The sequence below is a fragment of the Eretmochelys imbricata genome, chromosome 5 (assembly GCF_965152235.1).
Source record: "Eretmochelys imbricata isolate rEreImb1 chromosome 5, rEreImb1.hap1, whole genome shotgun sequence".
Lineage (NCBI taxonomy): Eukaryota > Metazoa > Chordata > Testudines > Cheloniidae > Eretmochelys > Eretmochelys imbricata.
In genome coordinates, this window is record NC_135576.1 from 123,927,024 (window position 1) to 123,949,374 (window position 22,351).

At 54.4% G+C, this 22,351-nt stretch overlaps 1 protein-coding gene across 1 annotated transcript in view; it reads right to left on the reverse strand.

The window, feature by feature from the left end:
• Positions 1 to 17,322: 17,322 nt before the first annotated feature.
• The window catches only part of SHB (SH2 domain containing adaptor protein B), a 144,836-nt gene continuing 139,807 nt past the window's right edge, over positions 17,323 to 22,351 (reverse strand). Inside the window, exon 6 of the mRNA XM_077817821.1 lies at positions 17,323 to 21,267. Within this exon, the coding sequence (XP_077673947.1) occupies positions 21,084 to 21,267 (184 nt within the window). The 3' untranslated portion in view covers positions 17,323 to 21,083. The remainder of the gene's footprint in view (positions 21,268 to 22,351) is intronic.

Consider the following 22,351-nt stretch of genomic DNA (forward strand, 5'->3'; position numbering starts at 1 on the left):
CCAGGATGAACTCAAGTCCGTGAGTCACGGTGTCATTCCTGTCCTGCTGTGTGCAGAGCTGGGGGCTGACGACATGGCACGTGACATCACTTGCAAATAACGTCAGCTCCATGGCAATGGCACTCAGTCAAAGCCTTCAGTCTCCCCAGGAGAAATTCGGAGCATGGTGCTGGCTCGTCTGCGGGTAGGAAAGGTGCTTGCTTTTATCCCTCATTCCTAGCTGTCCAGTCTTCTTCTGCCTTGCACTCTGCCTGCCTCTTTTGCTTTCCCTGGGACATGCAATGTCTCTCTCTCTCTCCTGACTCAGCCCACCTCTGCCCTAACACATCCCACGTGCTTCTCACTCCAGTCCTCCCTTCCCTGCAAAGGACCCGGGGAGCAGCTGCCTCTGTTGGGCCTTACAGCAGCTACCCCATGGCCTGCTCCAGCCTCCTCTGCCCATGGCTGCTAGGCTTGCTGTGAGCCTGAATGGCTGTTTGTGCTCAAAAAGAAAAGGAGTACTTATGGCACCTTAGAGACTAACCAATTTATTTCAGCATAAGCTTTCGTGAGCGACAGCTCACTTCATCAAATGCATACTGTGGAAACTGCAGAAGACATTATATACACAGAGACCATGAAACAATACCTCCTCCCATCCCACTCTCCTGCTGGTAATAGCTTATCTAAAGTGACCACTCTCTTTACAATGTGTATGATAATCAAGGTGGGCCATTTCCAGCACAAATCCAGGTTTTCTCACCACCACCCCACACACAAACTCACTCTCCTGCTGGCAATAGCTCATCCAAATTGACCACTCTCCTTACAATGTGTATGATTATCAAGGTGGGCCATTTCCAGCATAAATACAAGTTTAACCAGAACGTCGGGGGGCGGGGCGGGGTGTAGGAAAAAACAAGGGGAAATAGGCTACCTTGCATGATGACTTGTGCTCAGTGCATCCGCCCTGCCCTGTCCTCCTTGGGGGGGTCACTGGCCAAAGCACTCTGTGTTTTAAGCGGAGCAGGAACAGGACCTTTGTCTCACCGGGTTTGCATCTCTTATGCACCCGACACCCCACCAGTGCATTTTGCCGGGCTCTCTGGGGCAACGGCTGTGTGAGCACTGCCCCAGCTCAGTGCTGGGCACATCGTCACCTGGCATTTTCTGTGTGGGACGGATGATTTTAACAGACAAGGGGGCCTTGTGCTCCCCTGTTTATTCCCTGGTGTGCACCCAGCTCCAAAGCTAATGCCAGTGGCCCCCCCTCCTCAGGGAGGGTTAACTGGTGGACTCCTGATCCCACTAAGCCAAACCTTTGTGAGCCTCCATGGGCTGAAGCTGCCAAGTAGGATCCCATCAGCAACAAAACAGGGCAAGTCCCCATCCTCCAGCATAACTCAGTTCGAGGGAAGGGGCAGAAGACTCTGGCTGGCAGAGTCAGTTTCAAGGGGATGGAACAGCTGGATTCTTGCACTTATACTAAGGCTGAGAGCGGGTTTTTGCCATCTGTTTGCAGGAGAGGGCAGTGCTGCATTCATCAGTGAAATAAAGCGAGCCTGGAGTGGGATGAAGCGGCAGACTGCAGTTTTCTAAAAGTGCAGCACTCCACTCATTGCTCCACTCATTGCTCACACTGGGCTTTGCCTGGGACAGCCAGGTTAATGCCCTCGCCACACCTCACTGCAGCCATGGGGTCACTTTTAGAGCTAGGTCCAGCCCTAGTTAGTGCCTAAGATTGGCATCCCCTGCCCTTCCTCCACCAGGGATAAGAAATCACCTCTCACCAGGCACCTGGTGAGAGGTGATGACCCTCACGTGCTCCTCCCCAGCTCACGTGGACTTTTCCTTTTCTTTGGCATGTTGCATGTTACAAATCCCTGCAGTCTCTAGCCCAGGCTGAAAGCTCAGTGCCATCAATCGCTGCACTGGCCACGGGCAGATCTGCAATGCTTCAGTGCTGCACCCAATCCTCTTCCTGGCTGATTGCTTTCCAGGGCTGCTGAGGCATGTCCAGCCACTGTTAAGCAGAGCAGAGTTTAATTAGTGGTTCTAGATTGGATTTCAGACCCTCTCCAATGCAGACTGACAGGCAGATACCTGCACTGCACTGCTCCCCGATGCACCCTTTCCACCCTGCCTGCTCTTGCCGGGCGGCAGTCGTGGTATTCGCCCCAGTAGTCTTTCTCCCACAACTGGTGGCCCTCTGGTCATGTGTGGGATATGCCTGTGCATACCATGTAAAATGGTCAGTCACGACTAAAATGTTCCCAACATTCCTCCTGTCCACTTCTAAAGACAAGAAATCAATGCCTAGCAGCTCCAGAGGTTTCCTGCTGGTGATATTCTTCAGATGTGCAGCTCTAGTGGGCAGAGTTTTTCTTTGAACACACCGAGCACATTTCTTGCATACATCGTTGGCCATCCGGGGCCAGCAGAACCTACTATGCATAAGTTCCAGGGTTCTCTCAATTCCCAAATGTCCAAAGCCATCCTGCAGGGCCCTCATGGCCAGGGCTCTGTACTCTTTTGGTAGCACGCGTTGTGTTTGTTGCTTTTGAAAAGGATCTAATGTGATCTGGTGCAGCACTCCCTGTATCAGTTTTAGCTTGCTTCATTCTCTCAATAGTAGTCTACCCTCGGGGGTACATGGAATAATTGCAGCAGGGTTTCGCCCCTCTCTTTTTGCAAGTCGTGTGTCACGAATGTCAGTATCTTGCAGTTGGGCTTTTTCACAGTCAGGAGCATTGAGCACGGACAAGGGAGATTGGTCCAACACAATATAGTTCACGGAGGCAGATGACATGCTTTCAGGGGGCAGACCCAGAGTTCCTGCAACACAACCATGAAGACTCTCGCGGGCCTCTGACTCTTGATCACTCCCATTGCAAATAACTCTCACTCCATCCATAAGAATCACAGCAATTTCCAATGGCTGCAGATGCCGGGTCAGTGCATCTGCATCTACATTGCTTCTCCTTGATCGGTACTGAATGCTGAACTCATAGCTCACCAAGGTGGCCACCCATCTCTGCCCTGTAGCATCCAGCTTAGCACTTGTCAACACTGTAAGTCAGCGGATTGCTGTCTGTCCACACTTGAAACCTAGCACCATACAAGTAGTCACAAAACTTCTCAGTGATGGCCCATTTCAAGGCCAAGAAAAGACAGTTACCTTTTCCGTAACTGGTGTTCTTCGAGTTGTCCATTCCACAATAGGTGTGCGTGCTCGCCATGTTCACCAGTGCCGGAAGTTTTTCCCCTAGCAGTACCCAAAGGGGGGTGTGCCCCAGCGATCCCTGGAGTGGTGCCTGCATGGCGTGGTATAAGGGGAGCTGTGCGCTCCCCCCACCCTCAGTTCCTTCTTGCTGGACAACTCCGACAGAGGAGAAGGAGGGCAGGGTGTGGAGTAGACATGAGCAACACATCTCGAAGAACACCAGTTATGGAAAAGGGAACGGTCTTTTCTTCTTCGAGGGATTGCTCATGTGCATTCCACAATAGGTGATTCCAAGCTATATCCGTTGGAGGTGGGTAGGAGTCCACAGACACTCGGGACAGAGTACAGCCCTGCCAAATCTGGCATCCTCCCTGGTTTGGGAGACGATCACATAATGTGAGGTGAACATGTGAACCGATGACTATGTGGCAGGCCTACAGATGTCCGGAGTAGGGACATGGGCCAGAAAGGCAGCCGACGAGGTTTGTGCCCTGGTTGAGTGTGCCCTCACAATTGACGGCAGGGGGACTCCCGCCAGGTCGTAACAAGTACGGATACACGAGGTGGTCCAGTTGGAGAGCTGCTGAGTGGAGATCGGCTGACCTCTCATGCATTCGGCCGAGGCGATGAACAGCTGCAAGGACTTCCTGAATGGCTTTGTACATTTCAGGTAAACAGCCAGAGCCCGTCTCACATCCAGCATATGGAGGCAGCACTCCTCACTGGACTTGTGGGGTTTGGGACAGAGCAATGGCAGGAAAATGTCCTGACCCATATGGTAGGCAGAGACCACCTTGGGAAGGAATGAAGGATGTGGTCAGAGCTGGACTTTATCCTTATGGCACACCATGTACGGGGGTTCGGAGGTCAGGGCCCGGCCCGCCGAGACCCGTCTAGCAGACGTGATCACCACCAGGAAGGCTACCTTCCACAAGAGGTGCGACCAGGAGCATGTAGCTAGCGGTTCAAATGGAGGTCCAGTTAACCTAGCCAGCACCAAGTTCAAGTCCCACTGTGGGACCGGGGGCCTAACACACGGGAAGAGGCATCCAAGCCCTTAAGGAATCGGCCAGTCATGGCATGAGAGAATATCGTGTGACCCTGCACTGGTGGGTGGAAGGCCGATATGGCGCCAAGTGCACCTTGACGGACGAGGGAGCTAGGCCCTGGGCTCTAAGATGAAGGAGGTAGTCTAATATAAGCTGGATCGGAGCAGCCACAGGCGAGACGCCCTGACTAGCAGCCTACCGGGAAAACCAAGACCATTTTGCCAGGTAGGCCTGACGCGCGGAGGGTCCCTTGCTCTCAGGAGGAAGCACTGAACCCCTTCCCAGGAAGTCCTCTCCTCCCGACCTAACGATTGAGCAGCCACGCTGTGAGGTGAAGTGCCGCTAGGTTGGGGTGGAGGAGACGACCTTGGTCCTGGGAGAGCAGGTCTGGGCGGGACGGCAACAGCCACGGTGGGGTGACTGCCAAGCTCGTGAAAGTCCCGTACCAATGTTGCCTGGGCCATGCTGGGGCGATCAGGAGGACCCAGGCCCTGTCTGTTTTTATCTTTTCCAAGACCTTGCCGATCAGTGGAATCGGGGGAAAGGCATAGAGAAGTTGGCCTGACCAGGGCAGAAGGAAGGCGTCGGAGATCACGCCCATGCCCAGCCCTCCCCTTGAGCAGAAGCGGGGACACCGGCAGTTCTGCCGGGTCACGAACAGGTCCACTTGGGGAGTGCCCCAGGTTTGGAAAATCCTGTGCACCACCTCTGGGTGCAGTGACCACTCGTGCTGAGAGGAGAAGTCCCGGCTCAGCCGGTCCGCCCAAGAGTTCTGGATGCCCAGTAAGTGAAGGGCTTCCAGGTAAATGTTGTGGGCTATGCAGGGCTTCCTGGCAGAGGACTGAGGAATGGGCCCCGCCTTGCCTGTTGATGTAGAACATCGAGGCCATGTTGTCCATGAGAACCCTGCCTGCCAGGTGCGAGCGGAAGGCCCTGCATGCCAGACTGACCTCCCTGAGCTACTTGACATTTATGTGCAGGGCAAAGTCCTGTGCAGACCACAGACTTTGGGTCTGGAGGTTTCCCACATGGCCTACCCACCACGCGTCCAATGCATCGGACACCAATTCCACAGACGGGGGTCAGCCCCTGAATGGGACCCCTTGGAGCATGTTTCCCAGGGAGGACCACCATTGTAGAGAGGCAATCACTGGTTCGGGCACAGTGAGGACTTTGTCCATCCTGTCTCTGGACTGGGAGAACACCGAGGCCTACCAGAGCTGGAGGGACCACATCCTGAGTCTGACGTGACGAACCACACATGTGCACGCTGACATAGGACCCAGGAGTTGGAGACACGCTCTGGCTGTGGTCACGGGGAACCTCGTGACTGAGCTGCTGAGCTCCTTTAGGGTTTCGAATCTGTCCGGTAGGAGGGAGGCTCTGGCTGATGTCGCGTCCAGAATCGCCCCAAAGAACTCTATGCACTGCACCGGAACTAATGTGGACTTGGTGTCGTTTACCAACAGGCCCCGTGTGGTGCGTGTGGACAGGAGGAGTGATACGTGATCCTGTATCTGCGACCTGGACCTTGACCAGCCAGTCATCGAGGTAGGGAAAGATCTGGACCCCCTTACGTCTGAGGTAGGCCGCCACCACAGACATACACTTTGTGAATACCCTGGGAGCCGTGGACAAGCCAAATGGGGGGACAGTGCTCCTGCCCAACTGTGAAATGGAGGAAACGTTTGTGTCCCTCAAATATATGAAGGTGGAAGTACGCGTCCTGCAGATCGAGGGCGGCATACCAGTCCCCAGGATCCAGGGAGGGGATGATGGAGACCAGAGAGACCATGCGAAACTTGAGCTTTGCCATGTACTGGTTCAGGTCTTGTGGGTCCAGGATGGGCCTGAGCCCCCCTTTGGCCTTCGGGATAAGGAAATATCGGGAGTAGAACCCCTTGTATCTGAACTTGGCCAGCACCACCTCCACTGCTCCTAAGCCACCGCCTCACCTCCTGCTCGAGCCGGCTCTCGTGAGAGGGGTCCCTGAAGAGGGACGGGATGGAGGGTAGGTGGGTGGGGTAGAGGTAAACTGGCGGGTGTAGCCCTGGGAGACGGTGTTGAGGACCCATCGATCCAAGGTCAGCCACGACCACTACGCGAGAAAAGCACACAACCAGTTGGAGAAGGGAAGTTTTATTGTGGGTGGAACTGGTAAGTCGCCCCCGGGCATCCTGTCAAAACTGGCGCTTTCCCACCTGTTTGCCCTTAGAGGGCCCAGGCTGGGCCGCAGGCTGGGATTGCCTCTGCAGGCGCTTTTGATACTCCCTTGACTTTTTATAAGGGGGCTCGTATCTGGAGTGGGTGGCCTGACTGGGAGCCTGGTACGGTTTGAACTTGGTCCTGGCCGGGACATAGAGGCCAAGGGTCTTTAAAGTCGTGCAGGAGTCCTTCAGACAGTGTAACTTCACATCCATTTGTTCCACAAACAGGGCCTTGCCGTCAAATGGAAGGTCCTGTCAGGAGGTCTGTACTTCGCTGGACAACCCAGACAGCAGGAGCCATGACGCTCTCCTCATGAACACCACGGAGGCCATAGACCTTGCAGCAGTACTCACGGCATCCAAGGCTGCCTGCAGGGCCGCCCTGGTGGCAGCCATGCTCTCCTCAACCAGAGCCTTGAACTCTTTCTTATCACACTCCTGGAGAGAGTCTGCAAATTTGGGCAGGGAGCCCCAAAAATTGCAATCCTATCTGCCCAGCAGGACTTGGTGATTCACCATCTTCAGATGGAAGCTTGAGGATGAATAAACCTTTCTCCCAAATAGATCTAGTCTCCTTGAGTCCTTATTCTTAGGAGTAGGAGCTGGTTGGCCTTGCCTCTCCCTGTGGTTGACCAACTCGACCACTAGGGAGTTGGGGGCAGGGTGGGTGTACAGGTATTCATGCCCCTTGGCAGGCATGAAATACTTCTGTTCAGCCCTCTTAGAGATGAGGGCAGGGAAACCAGGGTTTGCCACAAGGCATTCGGGATCTTTGCCACCCCTTCATGGAGTGGGAGAGCCACCCTGGCCAGTGCCAAAGCCGAGAGGACATTGAAGAGGGAGTCCAAGGGTTCCTCCACCTCCTTGGCTTGTAGGTTGAGGCTTGATGCCACCCTTTTCAACAGCTCTTGGTGGGCGTTCATGTCCTCTTGCGGGACAGAAGGAGGAGGGGCTGTGAGGATGGGGGTGGGGTACTCTGCGTTCCCACCAGAGCTGCAGGCCCCACCACTTGATCCCCTTCTGAGCGCGGGACCGGAGACGAATTCTCCACTGACTCCTTTCTGGGAGGCCAAGAAAGGGAGGCCAGCGGTCTCTCCAAGGCTCCGGCCACCGAGCGAGCCACCACTGGGGGCTGCTTCGGGGGCCACGGGGCCCATTGGTACCCTGGTGCCAGCCAAGGGGTCCAGTGCCACTGTGCCTGCTGTGACACCCGCGAAGCGAGCTGTCCAGCCTGACTTGCCTGGCCCATCGACTGGCGACTTCGAAGGGAGGCCGGGCTGGCATACAATCAGCCGCCATCCCGGGACTGGGATGGATGGCGGTGTTAGGAGCAGTGCCGACCGCGAGACCGTGGTCCCGGGGCGGAGGAGCGGGAGTACCGCCGGAGGCGGCTGCTCCACAACCGGCTCCGACGGGCGGATCCGCGACGGTGGGGTGCCGGCGATCGACGCCTGGGGCTGCGGAAGCGGTGCCATGGCAGGGACCTTGAGCGAGACGAAGAAGAACGGGAACGGCGTCGATGCCCGTACTGCAAGGGGCTACGGTAGCTTCTCGGAGACAACAACCTCCGGTGCCATCCGTCCTGGTCTCGACAGGACACGCTCTCCTCGCGAGGTCTACGGTCCCTGGAGGCGGAGCAGTGCCTGGAACCCCTGCCAGTCTGTACTCAGCCAGACAACCTGGTGGGGTCGACGGGGACTGGCGTGGACTGCTCACGGGGTGGTTGCTGAGCGGGGAACGGTGTTGGGAACCTTCTCTCGACCGGGAGCGGTACCGTCCAGGCGGCGACTGCAGGGGTCCAAGCTTGTCTCTGGACTGGGGAGCTGACGACGGCCGTGCTACTGGTCCTGGCAGAGACATAACGTCTCAAGCCGCCTGCAGAGTCTCCAGTGTGGAGGGCACCCAAATGTGGCCACTGGCGTCCGGGGAGGCTGGCTCGGAGCGGGCCGGGCTACTCCGCTCAACTTGAGTCAGAGGCCGCGAGGCCGATGGGGACCGAGAGCTGCCCAACACGGGTCTAGACTCTCCCCCAGTCTTGCTCCAGTGCCTTGGCAGAGAAGACCTCTTCTTCGCCTTTCTGGAGTGTCCTGTGGACGGGGAGCGGTGCCGACTGGGGGAGGACACCGTTGGGTCGCCGCGCACTGATGCTCCGGTGCTCGGTGCCGACTCGCAGCAGTGAAGTGGCGTCGGGGTTAGGGCCGACTCCATCAAAATGGCTCGGAGCCAAATGTCCCACTCCTCCTCGGTCTGAGGTGTGCAGGGTCTGGAAATCTTGCAGTGATCGCTGAGATGGGTTTCCCCTCAGACAGCATAAACAGTCCGCGTGCGGATCACTCATGGGCATAGGCCATTTGCAAGTGTCGCATGTCTTAAAGCCCGGGGCATGCCCTGACCCGGGCGCACTTAACTAAATCTAACTAAAGCTACTTTTTACTTCTTCTCTCCCCACCCCCCCTGCTTTTTTTGTAGACTACAAGCACTGCTAACTGTGAACTAACAGAGTCCAAGAGGGAAGCTACAGCAGGGCTGGAGCAGAGCCGTCCCGAAGCACCTTCACTGGCGGCAAGAAGAAACTGGGGGGGGGGAAGGGGGAGCGTGCAGCGCCCCTTATACTGCGTGCAGCGCCCCTTATACTGCAGCAATCCCTTCTGGGTACTGCTAAGGGGAAAACCTCCAGCACCAGTGCACGTGGCGAGCACGCACCCCTATTGTGGAATGCACACGAGCAATCACTCGCAGAAGAACTCCAGCTTGTGGATGGGGTCGGGAGTTTCCCTAGCAGACAGCCCTTGGCTGGCAAAGGCCATAGGTTTACATTTGCCTTCAACCTCCTGGCATAGGACCGCTCCTAAACCCTCCAAACTGGCATCTGTATGCAGGGATGAGCTGCCAAAATCTGAAGAACTGGTTCCTTCAGTTGCTCCGGGTCTTTAGCGGCACGTTCTTCACTCGCTCTGGGTCTTCGGCGGCACTGAGGGACTGGCTGCCGAAGTGCTGCCGAAGACCCGGAGCGAGTGAAGGACGTGCCGCCGAAGACCCAGAGCGCCGCCGGGTGAGTAAAAAGGGATTCTCAAGGGAAGCCTCCCCAGCCGGGAGCTCAATGGTCCTGCGGGCCAGATGTGGCTCGCGGGCCGGAGTTTGCCCAACCCTTCAACAGCCGGTTCTAAACCGGCTTCTGAATTTAACAACCGGTTCACGCGAACCGGTGCGAACCAGCTCCAGCTCACCACTGTCTGTATGTAGGATCAATGGCACCTGGTAGCTTGGGGGTTTGGGTTCAGCACACAGCTTCAGGCCAGCGCAGAGGAAAAGCAAATAGCAGGGATTTCTGTGCACAGTTTGGCCTCAGCCTCGGGCTGCAGAGACCCTTTGCTGTGATCTGGAATTCCCCCACGTGGTGGCAGCAATGGCCCACCATTGCTCGCCTGCCACCTCCAATGGCAGCTGACCCTTGGCTCTCCCTTGTGCTTCTCACCCATCCCCAGGAGCGGTTCTGGCTGAACTCAGGGGCATTTTTGCTGCCCCTAGCCCTCCTGCTCACTGCTGACCGTTCTCTTAGGAGCCAACACTCCACAGCCGTGCACAGGGCTGGGCCACGCATCAGGGCTCCTTGCCCAGATCACACAGCAGCAGGGTGAGGCCTGGGGCAGAGCCGAGGGTTAAAGGCATCCCAGGGGATTTGGGAGCCCAGTTCCCAGGGAAGCTGCGTTGGCTGTGACTACCCGGGACTGGCCAGACCGGCCGCGGATCTCCGGTATAAATCTGGACCATCTCCACTGGGCTCAAGGGGGTTAGCTGAGTGGAAACCGGTGACGGATCATCTGGCCTCACAGCGGGGAGAGGTACGGGTACGCGGGGGGCAGAGCTTGAAATGTCTGAGACCTGAGAGCGGCCGCCGTCTCCCCCTTCAGGAACGCTTCCATGAAATCAGCCAGACACAGACCTCAGTGTGGGGTGGTACCTGCAGCTCCGAGACAGCGCCCGGGAACTGCAGTGCTCATTGCGAGACCCCCTGAGCCTACCCCAACTTGGGGTGCAAGCAGAGAGACCTTGGGGGGACAGGGAGTGCCCCCAGCTCCCTTCAGCTCCACCTGGGGAGATCGGTACTGCGGCTGCTCAGCCCTGGGCCCTTTGGGAGTGTACTAGCCAGCGAGTTAGCATTAGCAACGTGCCCAATCCCAAACAGGCAGCTGGGTGGCGTCCTTAAAAGAGCTGGAAGAAAACACCACAGCAAGCTCCATGGGAGGGCAGGAGACCCTGGCAGAGCGGTGTAGACTTGTTCCTGGACAGAACAGCAGCAGATGCTTTAATAACTCCTATGACAATGAGTTACTGTCAGGAATGCCTTGGGCGTGGGTGTCAGCTGTTGTCCACCCAGGCACGTGGCTTGTGATTCTGGATGGTTATTTCCCCATGACAGGAACAGCTGACAAATTCTCCAGTCCTAGTTCCTGCCCACCTAGGAGTGCTACCCGGTAGGACTGCCCAAGCGGCCCCCAGGAGAAACTTGACCCTTAATTTCTGGGTCCGTAACTAATAATGCCGGGGTTGAGAAATTGATCCTGGAGTGAAAGTCAGTACAGACAATATCACTGACCCACCCCTTCAGCAACAGGGTTAACTTCCAACCCACGAGCCGCAAGGCACATCAGCTGTTGGACACATCAGTGCACCTTGGGAAGCCGCTGGGCAGAGCCCTGTGCCAGGGAGAGCAGCGCTGCGTTCACACCCCGTTTATAGAGTAACCAGCCTGGGGCGTGACACCTGTTCCTGAACACAGCCCTCCAGTGAGCACCCTGCAACTGTGGGCGTGACATGGGCAGGGGGTGCAGATGGGGATACAGGAGAACTGAAGGGTTATGGCCCAGATCCTCAAAGGTATATAGGCACCTAACCCCCAGGGGGCCTATCTGCCTCCCATTTCTTGTGTTCAGGGGAAGGTGACCGAACAGATCCCAAACCACTCCCCATCCGGGGAATTTAGATTATTTCCTTGTTACAAGGGATCATAACACTGCAGTGAGTAAGTTTCATTTCCAATCTCCTCAGCTGACCGCAGATGCTGTAAGTCAGTGGTTCTCAAGGTGGGGCCCAGGGCCCCTTCGTGGGGTGGCGAGCAGGTTTCAGAGGATCCGCCAAAATCCACTAGCTGTGCAGAAAACCAGTTGTTGGGGCACAGATGGGCCGTAGAGTTTTTATAGCATGGGGTGAGGGGGAAGAGAAGGGAGGCTAAGAAAGAAGAAGGTTGAGAACCTCTGTGGTAAGCGACACAAGTACAAATTAAACACCGGAAATTTCATATCATGAATATTACTAGTTTCAGGTAACACGCATCACAGCCCTGCACTGGGTCTCTCGGGTGTGACTCCAGGAGAACGTTCCATGTGTGAAAAACAATGTTCTCTAAATCCAGCAGAAGATAAACCAGCGCATCTGATTTAACTCTGCGAGGGCAGCACGTGCTGGGACCCAGTCACCAGTGGGGTAAGGCTGGCCCACTCCATTGCAATCAATAGCATTGCGTCTACGTAGGACAGCTATGAAATTGGCCCCTTCCGCCACCTGTGTATATGTCATGTGACTCTGATCCCAGTTTGTGAAGAGCCCAGAGGGCCTCCACCGATCCTGATAGGCTGCGCTAATTGAAAAGCTAGCAGTGTTTAACCCTGTGTTTTGGGGCTGTACTAAAAGCCGAAGGAAGAGCCCCAGGTGTGGACACACACATGGATTGATTTGGGTATGCAGACACAGAAGCCAGCATCTGAAAATCTGCGGTTATATGTACAGAGACCAGGCACTTAAAATAATCTCTGTCTTTCTATTGGTAACTAGAACTCAAAGGCTTTGTCTAAACAATGGGTCCAATTAAACCCAGGCAAACAGGTGCATCTTTGGTGTGTGGATCTCTGTTGGTTTAAGGCTGGTCATAGCTGTTTCGCTTGTGCCTGTGAGCTTGGAGGTAAGTTAAACCAGAATAACCTGCTTTAAACCGATCAGACCTTCAGTGACAGGACCTTCAGGCCACTCTGTGGGCAGACGAGGCCTTAATAAAATGTTCGTGGATTGTCAGTTGTCTTAATAGACTTTTAAGGCCAGAAGGGACCATTGCGATCATCTGTCTCACCTCCTGTACAGCAGAGGCCAGGGACCTCACCCAGGGATTCCTGCTTCCGGCCCAGAACGTCTGGGTGCGCTACAGCTGATCCCTTAGAAAGAAAGAACCAATCTGGAGTTCAAATGATGATTCTTCCACTGGCCCCTTCCCTTCCCTCTTACAAATCTGCCCCCATCTCCAGTCCAAATGAGAACTGTGCTCTCCTTTGCTTTTTCATCTCCCCCCCGCCTCCCAAACTCATTGCAAACATTTCACTTTCAATAGACAGCAGCCCCCAGCCGAACCCTCAGGACCCGCTTTCCTTCTAGCCGGTGTCCAGCCCTGCATGCTCATGCTTCGGGAAGGCTCCCAGCTGAAAAGCAGGTGCACTAAGCAGAGGTGTTTCCCCACACTCGGGGCGGTGAGTGGGCCAGCTCTGGGTATACCAGCCGCAGGGCTCACGGAGCGCAGGTGCTAAAGATCTCCAGCGCCGGGTAGATTTCACAGCCATTTCCAGGGTGAATCAGCCTGCCAAGGGCAGTCGACACACATGTTGCTCAGGATCGTCACACAGTACCGCCCGGACCTCTCCCCTTTTCCGCAGGTGTGGCAGGCCCGCTCCATGGCTGATCTGCTCGGGGATGTGCCCGCTCCAGACAGCAGGGCACCACTCCACAGGGGCAGGAAAGGTCCGTGCTGGGCCAGCGTCTGAGCTGTGCCCACACCGTGCAGCATGGGAGAGTTGGGGTGGTTTTCAGGCACTTTTGCCCTCCCCCAGTTCTGGGGCTCCCCTAGGCTTCCCCGCATCAGGAGATACCGGAGCCTTTGGGATTCAGACAGCATTAACCATTAACCCCCCCCATCCTTTTCCACATCCCACACCAGCGTCTCATGAGGGGGTTACCTGCCCGCAGGTTGGCGCAGTAGTCGCAATGCTGGTACAATGTAGGGCTCCTAACTCTAGGTTGTCTGCCCTTTAAAATACAAACCGTGCAGGACAACACGAGCTCGGTGGCTGTATGGCCCTGGGAGGCTGGCTCCAATTCAGGCTGGAAGAAGTTGTTTCCATTAAAAGGTGGGTTTGAGTCCAAAAAAAAAAAAAAGTTTAATCAAAAGCAAAAGTTTGTGGGGGGGTTTTAAATAATTGGCAGCAAAGAATTTCTAATAAATTCAAAATACTTCATTTTTTAAATAGGAGAATTTGCACTTCCTCGCCGATTTTTTACTGTTCTCCCTTTCATCCTTACTAGAAAAAGATTCCCCTTCCCGCTCACTGCTCCCGCTTTACCAATGGAAACAACCAATGGTTTAAAAAACACACTTTTCTAGTGCAAGACAAAAAAGCAAGAGGGCGGGGGAGGGGGAAGTGAACAATTTTGAATGAAAACAAAACTCTTAGTCGTTCTTCTGAAAACGTTCCCACCTCCACCTCCCCAAATAATGGTCAGCCAGCCCTTGTTGCGTGAGGTCTCTCGGTCAGTTACAGACAGTGCATCATCACCGTGGTCCAGGTGTGTGTGTTATACCTGCCGCCCGGAAGAGAGGAGTGGTGCTCAGAATCCCCAGCCCTTGAACTAGTCCTGGGCCGGGAGGAGCATCCCCTGCCGGGACACCAACTGGCAAACCCGCAGCGTATCTGCCAGTCACTGATGGCCCGAGGCTGTGCACTTCCTCCAGCTCCACCCCCGACTGCCATTGCTGGGCTGATCCGCAGCGCAGGGCTCACCTGTCACTGAGCAGGGGCAGCTCCGTGGCCAAAGCAGAAGGGTGCGATCGCCGTGCGGAGAAGGCAAAGACAGGTACACACACAGCAGAGCCCAGAGCCAGGCACACACTGAGGCTCCAGTAACCCATGCTGGAGCCATGGGGTGAGGCAATGGAACCCCGCCGCTCCCCAACCCAGTGGTTAGTCGCATGCCAAGGGGCTCAGAGCTGGTGGCACTGGGTAGCCTCCTGCTGTCCATCACCAGCTGGCTGAGAACTGCCAGCTGCTGGGCGCCCTCGGGTGAGGTACCAGAGCCCCATTCCCTGCCCTAAGAGCTCCAGGCCGCCTGCGAGAAGCAAAGCGGGGATGGCCCAAGAGACAGGAGAAGGAGGAGGAGGGTAGCGAAGGTCAGGCACTCTTGTCATGTGCCCAAGGAGACTCCAGTGCCCACTGTCCCCTCCTTCCCCGTCCTGTCCCAATCCGATTGGCAGCCACAGCTCTTCCACTCAGCTCCGGGAGCTTGTCTGGGTCCTTCTCCCGCCGTTTGGTAGATGTCTTAAGCCACTAAAATCCCATACCCACCAAACTGCCTCTGCCCGCCCCAGCTGCCAGCTTGGGGGGCACTTCGCAGGCCATTCCTTCTCTCCCTCTCATTGCAGCCAAGTCCCTCCTCCTGATTTACACCCCTGTGCGAGAGAGAATGCTGGGAGTGTGAAGAACTGCCTAACCCGCACCATCGTATGCTTTAACCAGCCAATGGTGGCCTCTTTTTCTATCCTCAATCCAGAACACTCCCCTACAAGGAGCAATTCCCATCCACAGACCAGGCTCCTGACAGCGTATTCACCTATAGGAAAAAAAGTGAATTTTTAAAAGTGAAGGTGTGATATGTTAATTAGTGATAATTATGGGTGAAATCCTGGCCCGACTGAAGTCAATGGCAGAACTCCCACAGACTGTAACGCTGCCAAGAGTTTACCCCATCATCAAGCCTCATGTCCGGGATTTGATTTAGAACGTGCTAAGAAAGTTACAATTCACCGTTCTCTAATGGGACTTGCTGCCGTCAGGCCCACTCATTCTCCTCGCTGCATTAACTCCAGTTCAGACGGTGCAGACAGCCGGGATGGGCCATTTCACTTCAAGCCCATTTTCACGGTGGGTTCCCGTGCACGAAAGGAAGCTACAGTGAGGAAATGGCAGCCTGCATTAAGAACCCCTAAGATCTGCATCTTGTTTGGTGGGGCCGCGTTCCTGGCAGCAACATTGGGGCCCATGAAAGGCATCATGGGCAGCACAGAAGGGGACGACCTGATTCTCCCCCACTAGAGCCATTGTTTGTGCCTGCGTGCAGGGTCAGTCACACACCACCCACTGTGCGCTCCCTTTGCTCAGCAGTGGGCATCTGCTCCAGCCCCCGGGAAGTCAATGGAGTGGCCATTGGACCAGTCTCCAAGGCAGTAGGAATCTCTCAGTTAGCCCCTGTGAGCTTGCAGGCTGCTCGCACGGCCCTGCCATAAGCCTTGCCCCTTATTCTGCTGAGAAAGAGAAGTCGAGGTGCCGAAGCCCCGTTTCGGAACTGCTCTCTTATTTTGGGTGGCCCACTTTAAAGCATTGCCGAGTTCCCGCAGTCCCAACCACAGTCGCTGGGAGCTGGTGTGCTCAGCACCTCTGAAAGCAGCCACTCGTGGTCCAGATTGGGCAGCCAAAGTCGCAGACAATTGCTGGGAACTTGGGCCCATTCACTTTCACCTGCACCTTCTGGGACTGATTTCAGCAAAGGGGCCACGGGTACTGAGGTTCTTGGCATGGCTGGGCGGAGCCACAGTGAAAGCACCACCTCATGGGACACAAAGTCCCACTAGCCGCCAGATGGCAAGAACCTGCCTGAGTTCAGATTGAAATGAAGAACAACAAACAAGTAGGAATATTAATTGACTGAATTCAATGCAGTTTCTTTTCTTTATATCAATGCCAAAGCAGACCCCTGCTGGGTAACTGATTCTGCTTTTGGTTCCTTCCAGAGGAACAAGCCTATCCATCCTTTCGCCCCAGAGGTATCTGATAATCATTTATTTTCATTTTAATCAGCTGCAAACTAAGGCAAACGCTGCACAATGTGGAAAAACCCTCCAGGAGCAACAGACAGTGCAGGTTCTACAACCATCAACTCCATGCTAGCTGCACGACGGTCTGGAGTTCGATCACTTTTACCCTTCTGCTTTATACACCGGAGAGTAACAGTGCTGAAGGGCAGTAACACAGGGAAGACAGTGTAACGAGAGAGAAGATCGGGTCTCCCAACCACACACACACTTACAGGGCACGGGTCTCCTTGCACGTACACCACGGGGTTAAAGTGATGCCTTGAGGAATCGAAATGATGCCCTAGACTGGTGGTCCCCAAACCGTGGGGCGCAACCTCCTGGGGGGGCACGGAGGAATGTTGGAGGGGTGCATGGCAGGATCTGGGCCAGCCCCCACAGGGGGCAAGGAGGGAGCCCCAACCAGCCCCGCTTTGACTCCAGCTGCAGCTCCACTCTGCCCCCTGCTCCACCCTCCTTTCCTCTAGCCCCAGCTCGTCCCCTGCCCCAGTTCTGCTCCCAGCTCAAGCTCCTCTGCTGAGCCAACTGTGTAGTAATGGGGGAAGGGGGTCACGGGCAGATTCCACTACTGGTAAGGGGATGGGGGAGTGCACCATGAAAAGTTTGGGCACCACTACCCTAGACCTTGTGCTGTACCCTCTGCAGAGGGGGGAATTTCTGGGGGCAATGAAAGAACTGAAGGTAGTTGGCAAGGCAGAATATTGAATAGGGCTGAGATGCCTGGCAGAATGTGGACTAAATAGAATATGGCATAATAATTATTTTCACTGCACGCTGCGGCCACGCCAGCCTTACAAAACCCAAGAAACCTGAATGCAAGTGGCTTTCCAAGAGAAGAATAGCTTCCATTGTTCGCTGTTCATGAAAACCTGAATACATGCTGACAAAGAGGAAACCTCCACAATTAGAGGAAGAAAAGGGAGAGGTTTATAATTTTTTAAAATAAACTTTTAATGGACTTTACAGGCATGATTGCTACTTGTTCTCTCAGCCATAAGCAATATCACAAACTGCAACAGACCACATTTTCACTGTACGTTACAAAGGGTTTCTTTCTTTCTTTCTTTTTTTTTTTTAAACTGGAAAAATATCACACAATCACTTAAATAAACAAAGACAACATTACAGTGCAAACAAACTCCTGGTTTTATTTATGCCGCGGTTACTGAGCAATTTATTTTTTTCAAAAGTTCCCCCCCACCCCCGCCATTAGAAATCACTGGTTGGAGAGACTCTTTCCTTTCCCAAACTCAGGGCTTGTCTACACCTACATGCTCCAGGAGCACTTCAGGACAGCAATACCTATGCCAGCAGGAGGGGCTCTCCCAGCAGCGTAGGTGACCCACCTCTCAGGGCTGGCAGCGAGGTCAACCTAGCACTGCCTACATGGGGGCTAAGGTCAGCCTAACCATGCCGCTCTGGGGGGTGGTTTACTCACACCCCGGGCTGATGTAGTTAAACCGACCTAATTTTCTATGGTAGCCCAGGCCTCAGGTTGTTCCTCAGAGTTGTATTACGTGCTACACACATGGCTGTAGGGGTTTGATCTGACTGCCTTAATCACGTCGGCCCAGACCCACAGGTCATGGACGTCACTCCCACCGACGTCAATGGCATTTGGATCCGGCCCTTGTACAAAACCCTACTTGACAATTCCTCTCCCCCCACCCCCCCGGCTCACAAAAGCCTGGCTAGGCTCTCCGTTAATTGACTCCTGGTCTTTGCACTTCATTGTGGTGAAGACATAGGGATCTAAAATGATTATTCCACCGCAAAACCACAGAGAGACAAGTTACAGAATAAAAACAAAATGCACTTGAAGATGCAAAAAGGGCAGCTTGGAAGTTTGGATCACTGGGGAAGGCTAGGCTAAGGTTATGCCTTGGGGCTGGGGCAAGTGGGACTCAGACACACCCTTCCCAGGGTTCCTCCTTGCTCTGGAGGAACAGGGAGTGGGGGTTAAGAATTCACCTCTGGCCTGCTCCAGGGAGGAAGGAAGTGTCCTTATTTATATGCGCTGGGACCCATGTAGCCCAAGTCACAAACTCTCTCCACTCCTATCTGCCCCAATGTTAAACCAAAAGTGGCCCCCACATCCCCGTATCTGAGAAGTAACATCTGGAATCCCACTGCCTGCCTATGTCCTGGGGGAGTCACTGAGGAGCAGATAAACAGGGAACCTGTAGGGTAAGTTCAGCCATTTGTAAAGACCACCACACAACCCTCACTTCAAGGGTAAGGAAACCATAGCCACCCTCCTGCAATGCAGATTCAGTTGGAACGTCCATGAGCTGACCACGGTATTATACAGAGCTATCCTTGGTATTAACAACCAGCTCACAGACTTGTTCGAACTAATGCTGGAATTCCCTATACCCAATTCACATCTGGAACAGACAGGGTTAAAAAAAACCAGGCAGCGAAATGCATACTATCAATCTGGAAACATCATTATGGAACATCCTGGAGGTTCTTTTCACATTATACAGTACAATGAAGCAGTATTTTACAGGCATTAGAGTAATGATTATCCCATTACTCTTCTCAATCAGCACTTATTTCAAAGCATGTATGAGGGGGAGAGAGGTGGAGAGAAAGGTGAATTAAATAACAGACATTTTCACAGCCTTATTGCAGTCTGTAAAGTCTGTAAACTGCAAGTAACCAAATCTCTGCTCCAGTCACTGACGTATAAATACACAGTGTTCTAGACGGCGAGGTGATGACAGACCAGGATCAGGACTACCTGGCTACTGGATTTCACCAGTTCCAGCATTCACGTGCAAACACAGTTTGTCAGTTATCCTATTCAGCAGGCGTACAAAGAGCGTGCCAGCCATCTCTTGAGTTGGGGAGGCCGCTGCGTTTGCACTGTGGAGGTAGTACATCTTCTGCATCTGACAGTAATGAGATACAGCTACGCACAGATGGGGTAGGACAGTGTTGCTTGTGATGGCAGAGGTCAGGGCTCAACAGCCCTTGGGCTCACTTCCATCTTATGTCCCTAAAGCTCATGCTTCAGGGCTTCAGCTGGCCACCTGCAGCGGTCAGGAAGGGATTCCTCCCCCCACAGTGTATTCGGGATTGGGGAAGGTTTTTGGATCTCCTTCCTCTGAAGCATCAAGGATGGCCACGGCTGGAGATGGGACACTGGGCGGGGTGGACCAGGCTTGGAGGTGGCATCGAGCAATCTCTCTCTCAGGAGCTCAGCTGGCTGGTTCTTGCCCATGTGCTCAAGGTCTAACTGATCACCATGTGGGAACTCAGGCAGGAATTTCCCCCAGGTCAGATTGGCAGTGACCTTGGGGGGATTTTGCTTTCCTCTGCAGCGCGTGGGTGGGGGTCATGCGCCAGGCTTGTTTGGGTATCTCTCACTTAATAATTTCCCTGCCAGGAAACCGGTGCCCCTTGGTCCCTCCTGCACTGTGCCTGCAGCATGTAATAGTCTCATTTCCGGGGGGGCTGCAAGACCTTGGTCTCATTTCCATCTCTGGGTTTAGGGTGTAGGCGACCTGTGATGTACAGAAGCTTAGACAGGATGATCTGGTGGTCGCTTCTGGCCTCATACTCCATGACTCTGGATATTCTGCTGGGGGAGGAAATACCAGTGACCATAATATTTTCAGATGCAGGGGCACCAGGCTCTTCGCATGAAAGTTTCGAGAATTCCCTGTAACATGCAGTGCCGCATTCTCCTACCCTGTGCTTCTCTCTTGGAGAGCTGGAAAATCCATTTATCACATGCTCTTCCATGCCGGAGGTGGAAAGGATGTTGGATGCCGTGGGTCAGTTGCCCCAGTGGGACTATTATTTGCCCAGATAAAATGGACACAAGAAGCGTGGCCTCTGACAGCCTTTTAAGGTCTGAAACCCAGCACATGGGCACATTCAGATGACGTTCTCCCACGGCTGATACATCACCGCACGCTGCACTGGCAGAGCGGACAATGCGGATCAACTGCCTGCCTTGATCTCGGAATGACACTTGCAAAATGAACACAGTAACCCTCAGAGATTTATTAATGTACCAAAAAAGGATAAAAAATATATATTAAACCACTATTTTAATTACATACCCTATTCATAAATAATCAAGCACATTTTGCTATTGTAAAATTACTCATTAAGATCTCCTAGTCACACTGTGCGAGACAAAAGACTCCTGTGTTTGGATCATCCTGACAGACAGTGCATGAAGAGAGACACTAACATGGGGTGAGTGGGCAGAGCTATAAGGACTTGCATGTTAAGCCAGTCATGTGCTGATTTCTCCTTGAGCCCGGAAACAATCTGCATCCATTTCAGTGTCTGTTAAGGACAGCATGTCACCAGTGGAAGATTATTTGATCATACACCGGTATTAAGTCAGGAGAGTGAAAGAACAAATATCCTTGGAGTTTCCTGATCGAAGGAAGAGGTTTGCTTTATTTACCCTTGACAGCAGTTCTTTGGATTTGGAAACAATTTTTCATTCACAGAAACATCCCCCAGGAAGGCTCTCTGTTCTCCTCACATGGAAATAGAAACACAGTAGTGCAAGAGTACCATACACACAGGACTGTCTAACAGTTTTCAGACAGCCAGCACACATCAGAAATGAAAGGCAGGACATCTCCATTTCAACCTCGAGTTTCTGAGTTCTGGTCATCGACGCAGCAGTAATTCCTGCTTCGTTGCTTGCCCGTCACCTCCCATCCACAGGAAGGAGTGAGATTGGAGTGTTATAGGGTCCGGACAGCTACAGGGTAAAGCAGGGACAAGTGTTCTGCGCCCTTGATGGGCAGTTTTTTGGTGGTATAGTAGTGGATGACTTCCGGAACGCTGTCAAACGGGGGGCTGTTCTGACCCAGGATGTATTTCTCTTTGGTTTTTGTCAGTTTCATGTGCATAAAGCCTTGACTGCTCCTGTGAAGGAAGCAAAGGAGAGGGTGTTAGTACCTGCACACGCCCCCTGCCCCCCCCCCAGACACAATTAAAGGGTCGGCATCCAAATGCGGCTCCTCTTCGCTGGCGACATGCCGCTGGCTGCGTAAGAACAGCGAGACAAAAGCCCACCCGCGCAGACCGCTCAGGCCAGCCTTTTGTCCTGAGCTAGCAGCTCACGGCGGCGAGCGAGGTCTTCCCTGCACCAGCACAGACAGCCGGTCCATGCCAGCGGGGACCCCTAGCTCTGGGCTGACGCTCGCCCACATGGAGCAGTGCCCGGCAGGCCCCAGAGATAACGGGCCCTTTCAATGGCTTTGAGCCTTCGTTCCCAGAAACTTCTGGGGTTTCAGCCCTATCCTTCCCCAGGGATCCCAGCAAGGCCATGGTCTGGTCTTTGGGGTGCCAAAGCTGCACTGGGGTGGGGCAGCCCGAGAACAGCTGGTGGCCCCTTCCAGGACAGCTAAACATTGCCAGCTCCCTGCTGCGACTAGCTAGGGACTCAGGCCGGGAAAAGCCAAGGGCCCTGGCCTGGAGAAGTGACACATTTCAGCCTTTTAAATGAACGCGAGGCCCTGCTCAGTCAGCCCCTGCAAGAGGGCTGGGGAGGTCGCTGAACTCTCCCTGGGGCAGTACCCGGGGGTCTCAGGTGCTGCAGAGGAGTCGGGCTGCAGCTTTCCGGCTCCCAACCCCATGCAGCCCCCACCCCCACCAGCAGGTAACAGGCACCTGTGCAAAACCCCTTCCCAGAGGGGTCCAGCAATATCCTTCGAATCAGCAGGCGGCTGGATTCCTGCTGCCGAGGGCCCCAAGCCCCGCGGAGTCCAACCCTCGGAGCACCCGCACAGAGAGCAAGCCCCTCCGCTCCTGAGCCCAGCCGGATCCTCCCAGCACAGCAGGGCCCCGCCTTTCCCTCAGCCTTGACAAGGACAGAGGCGAGTTACGGGCTGGACCAGGGCTTTCCGGCCACAGCCCTGCAGAGCGGGTGGTGTGGGACTGCCCTACCCCACCAGGCGACTGTGTCTCCGGCAGCTAATGTGGCGAGCGGGGTAGGACAAGGAGCCAG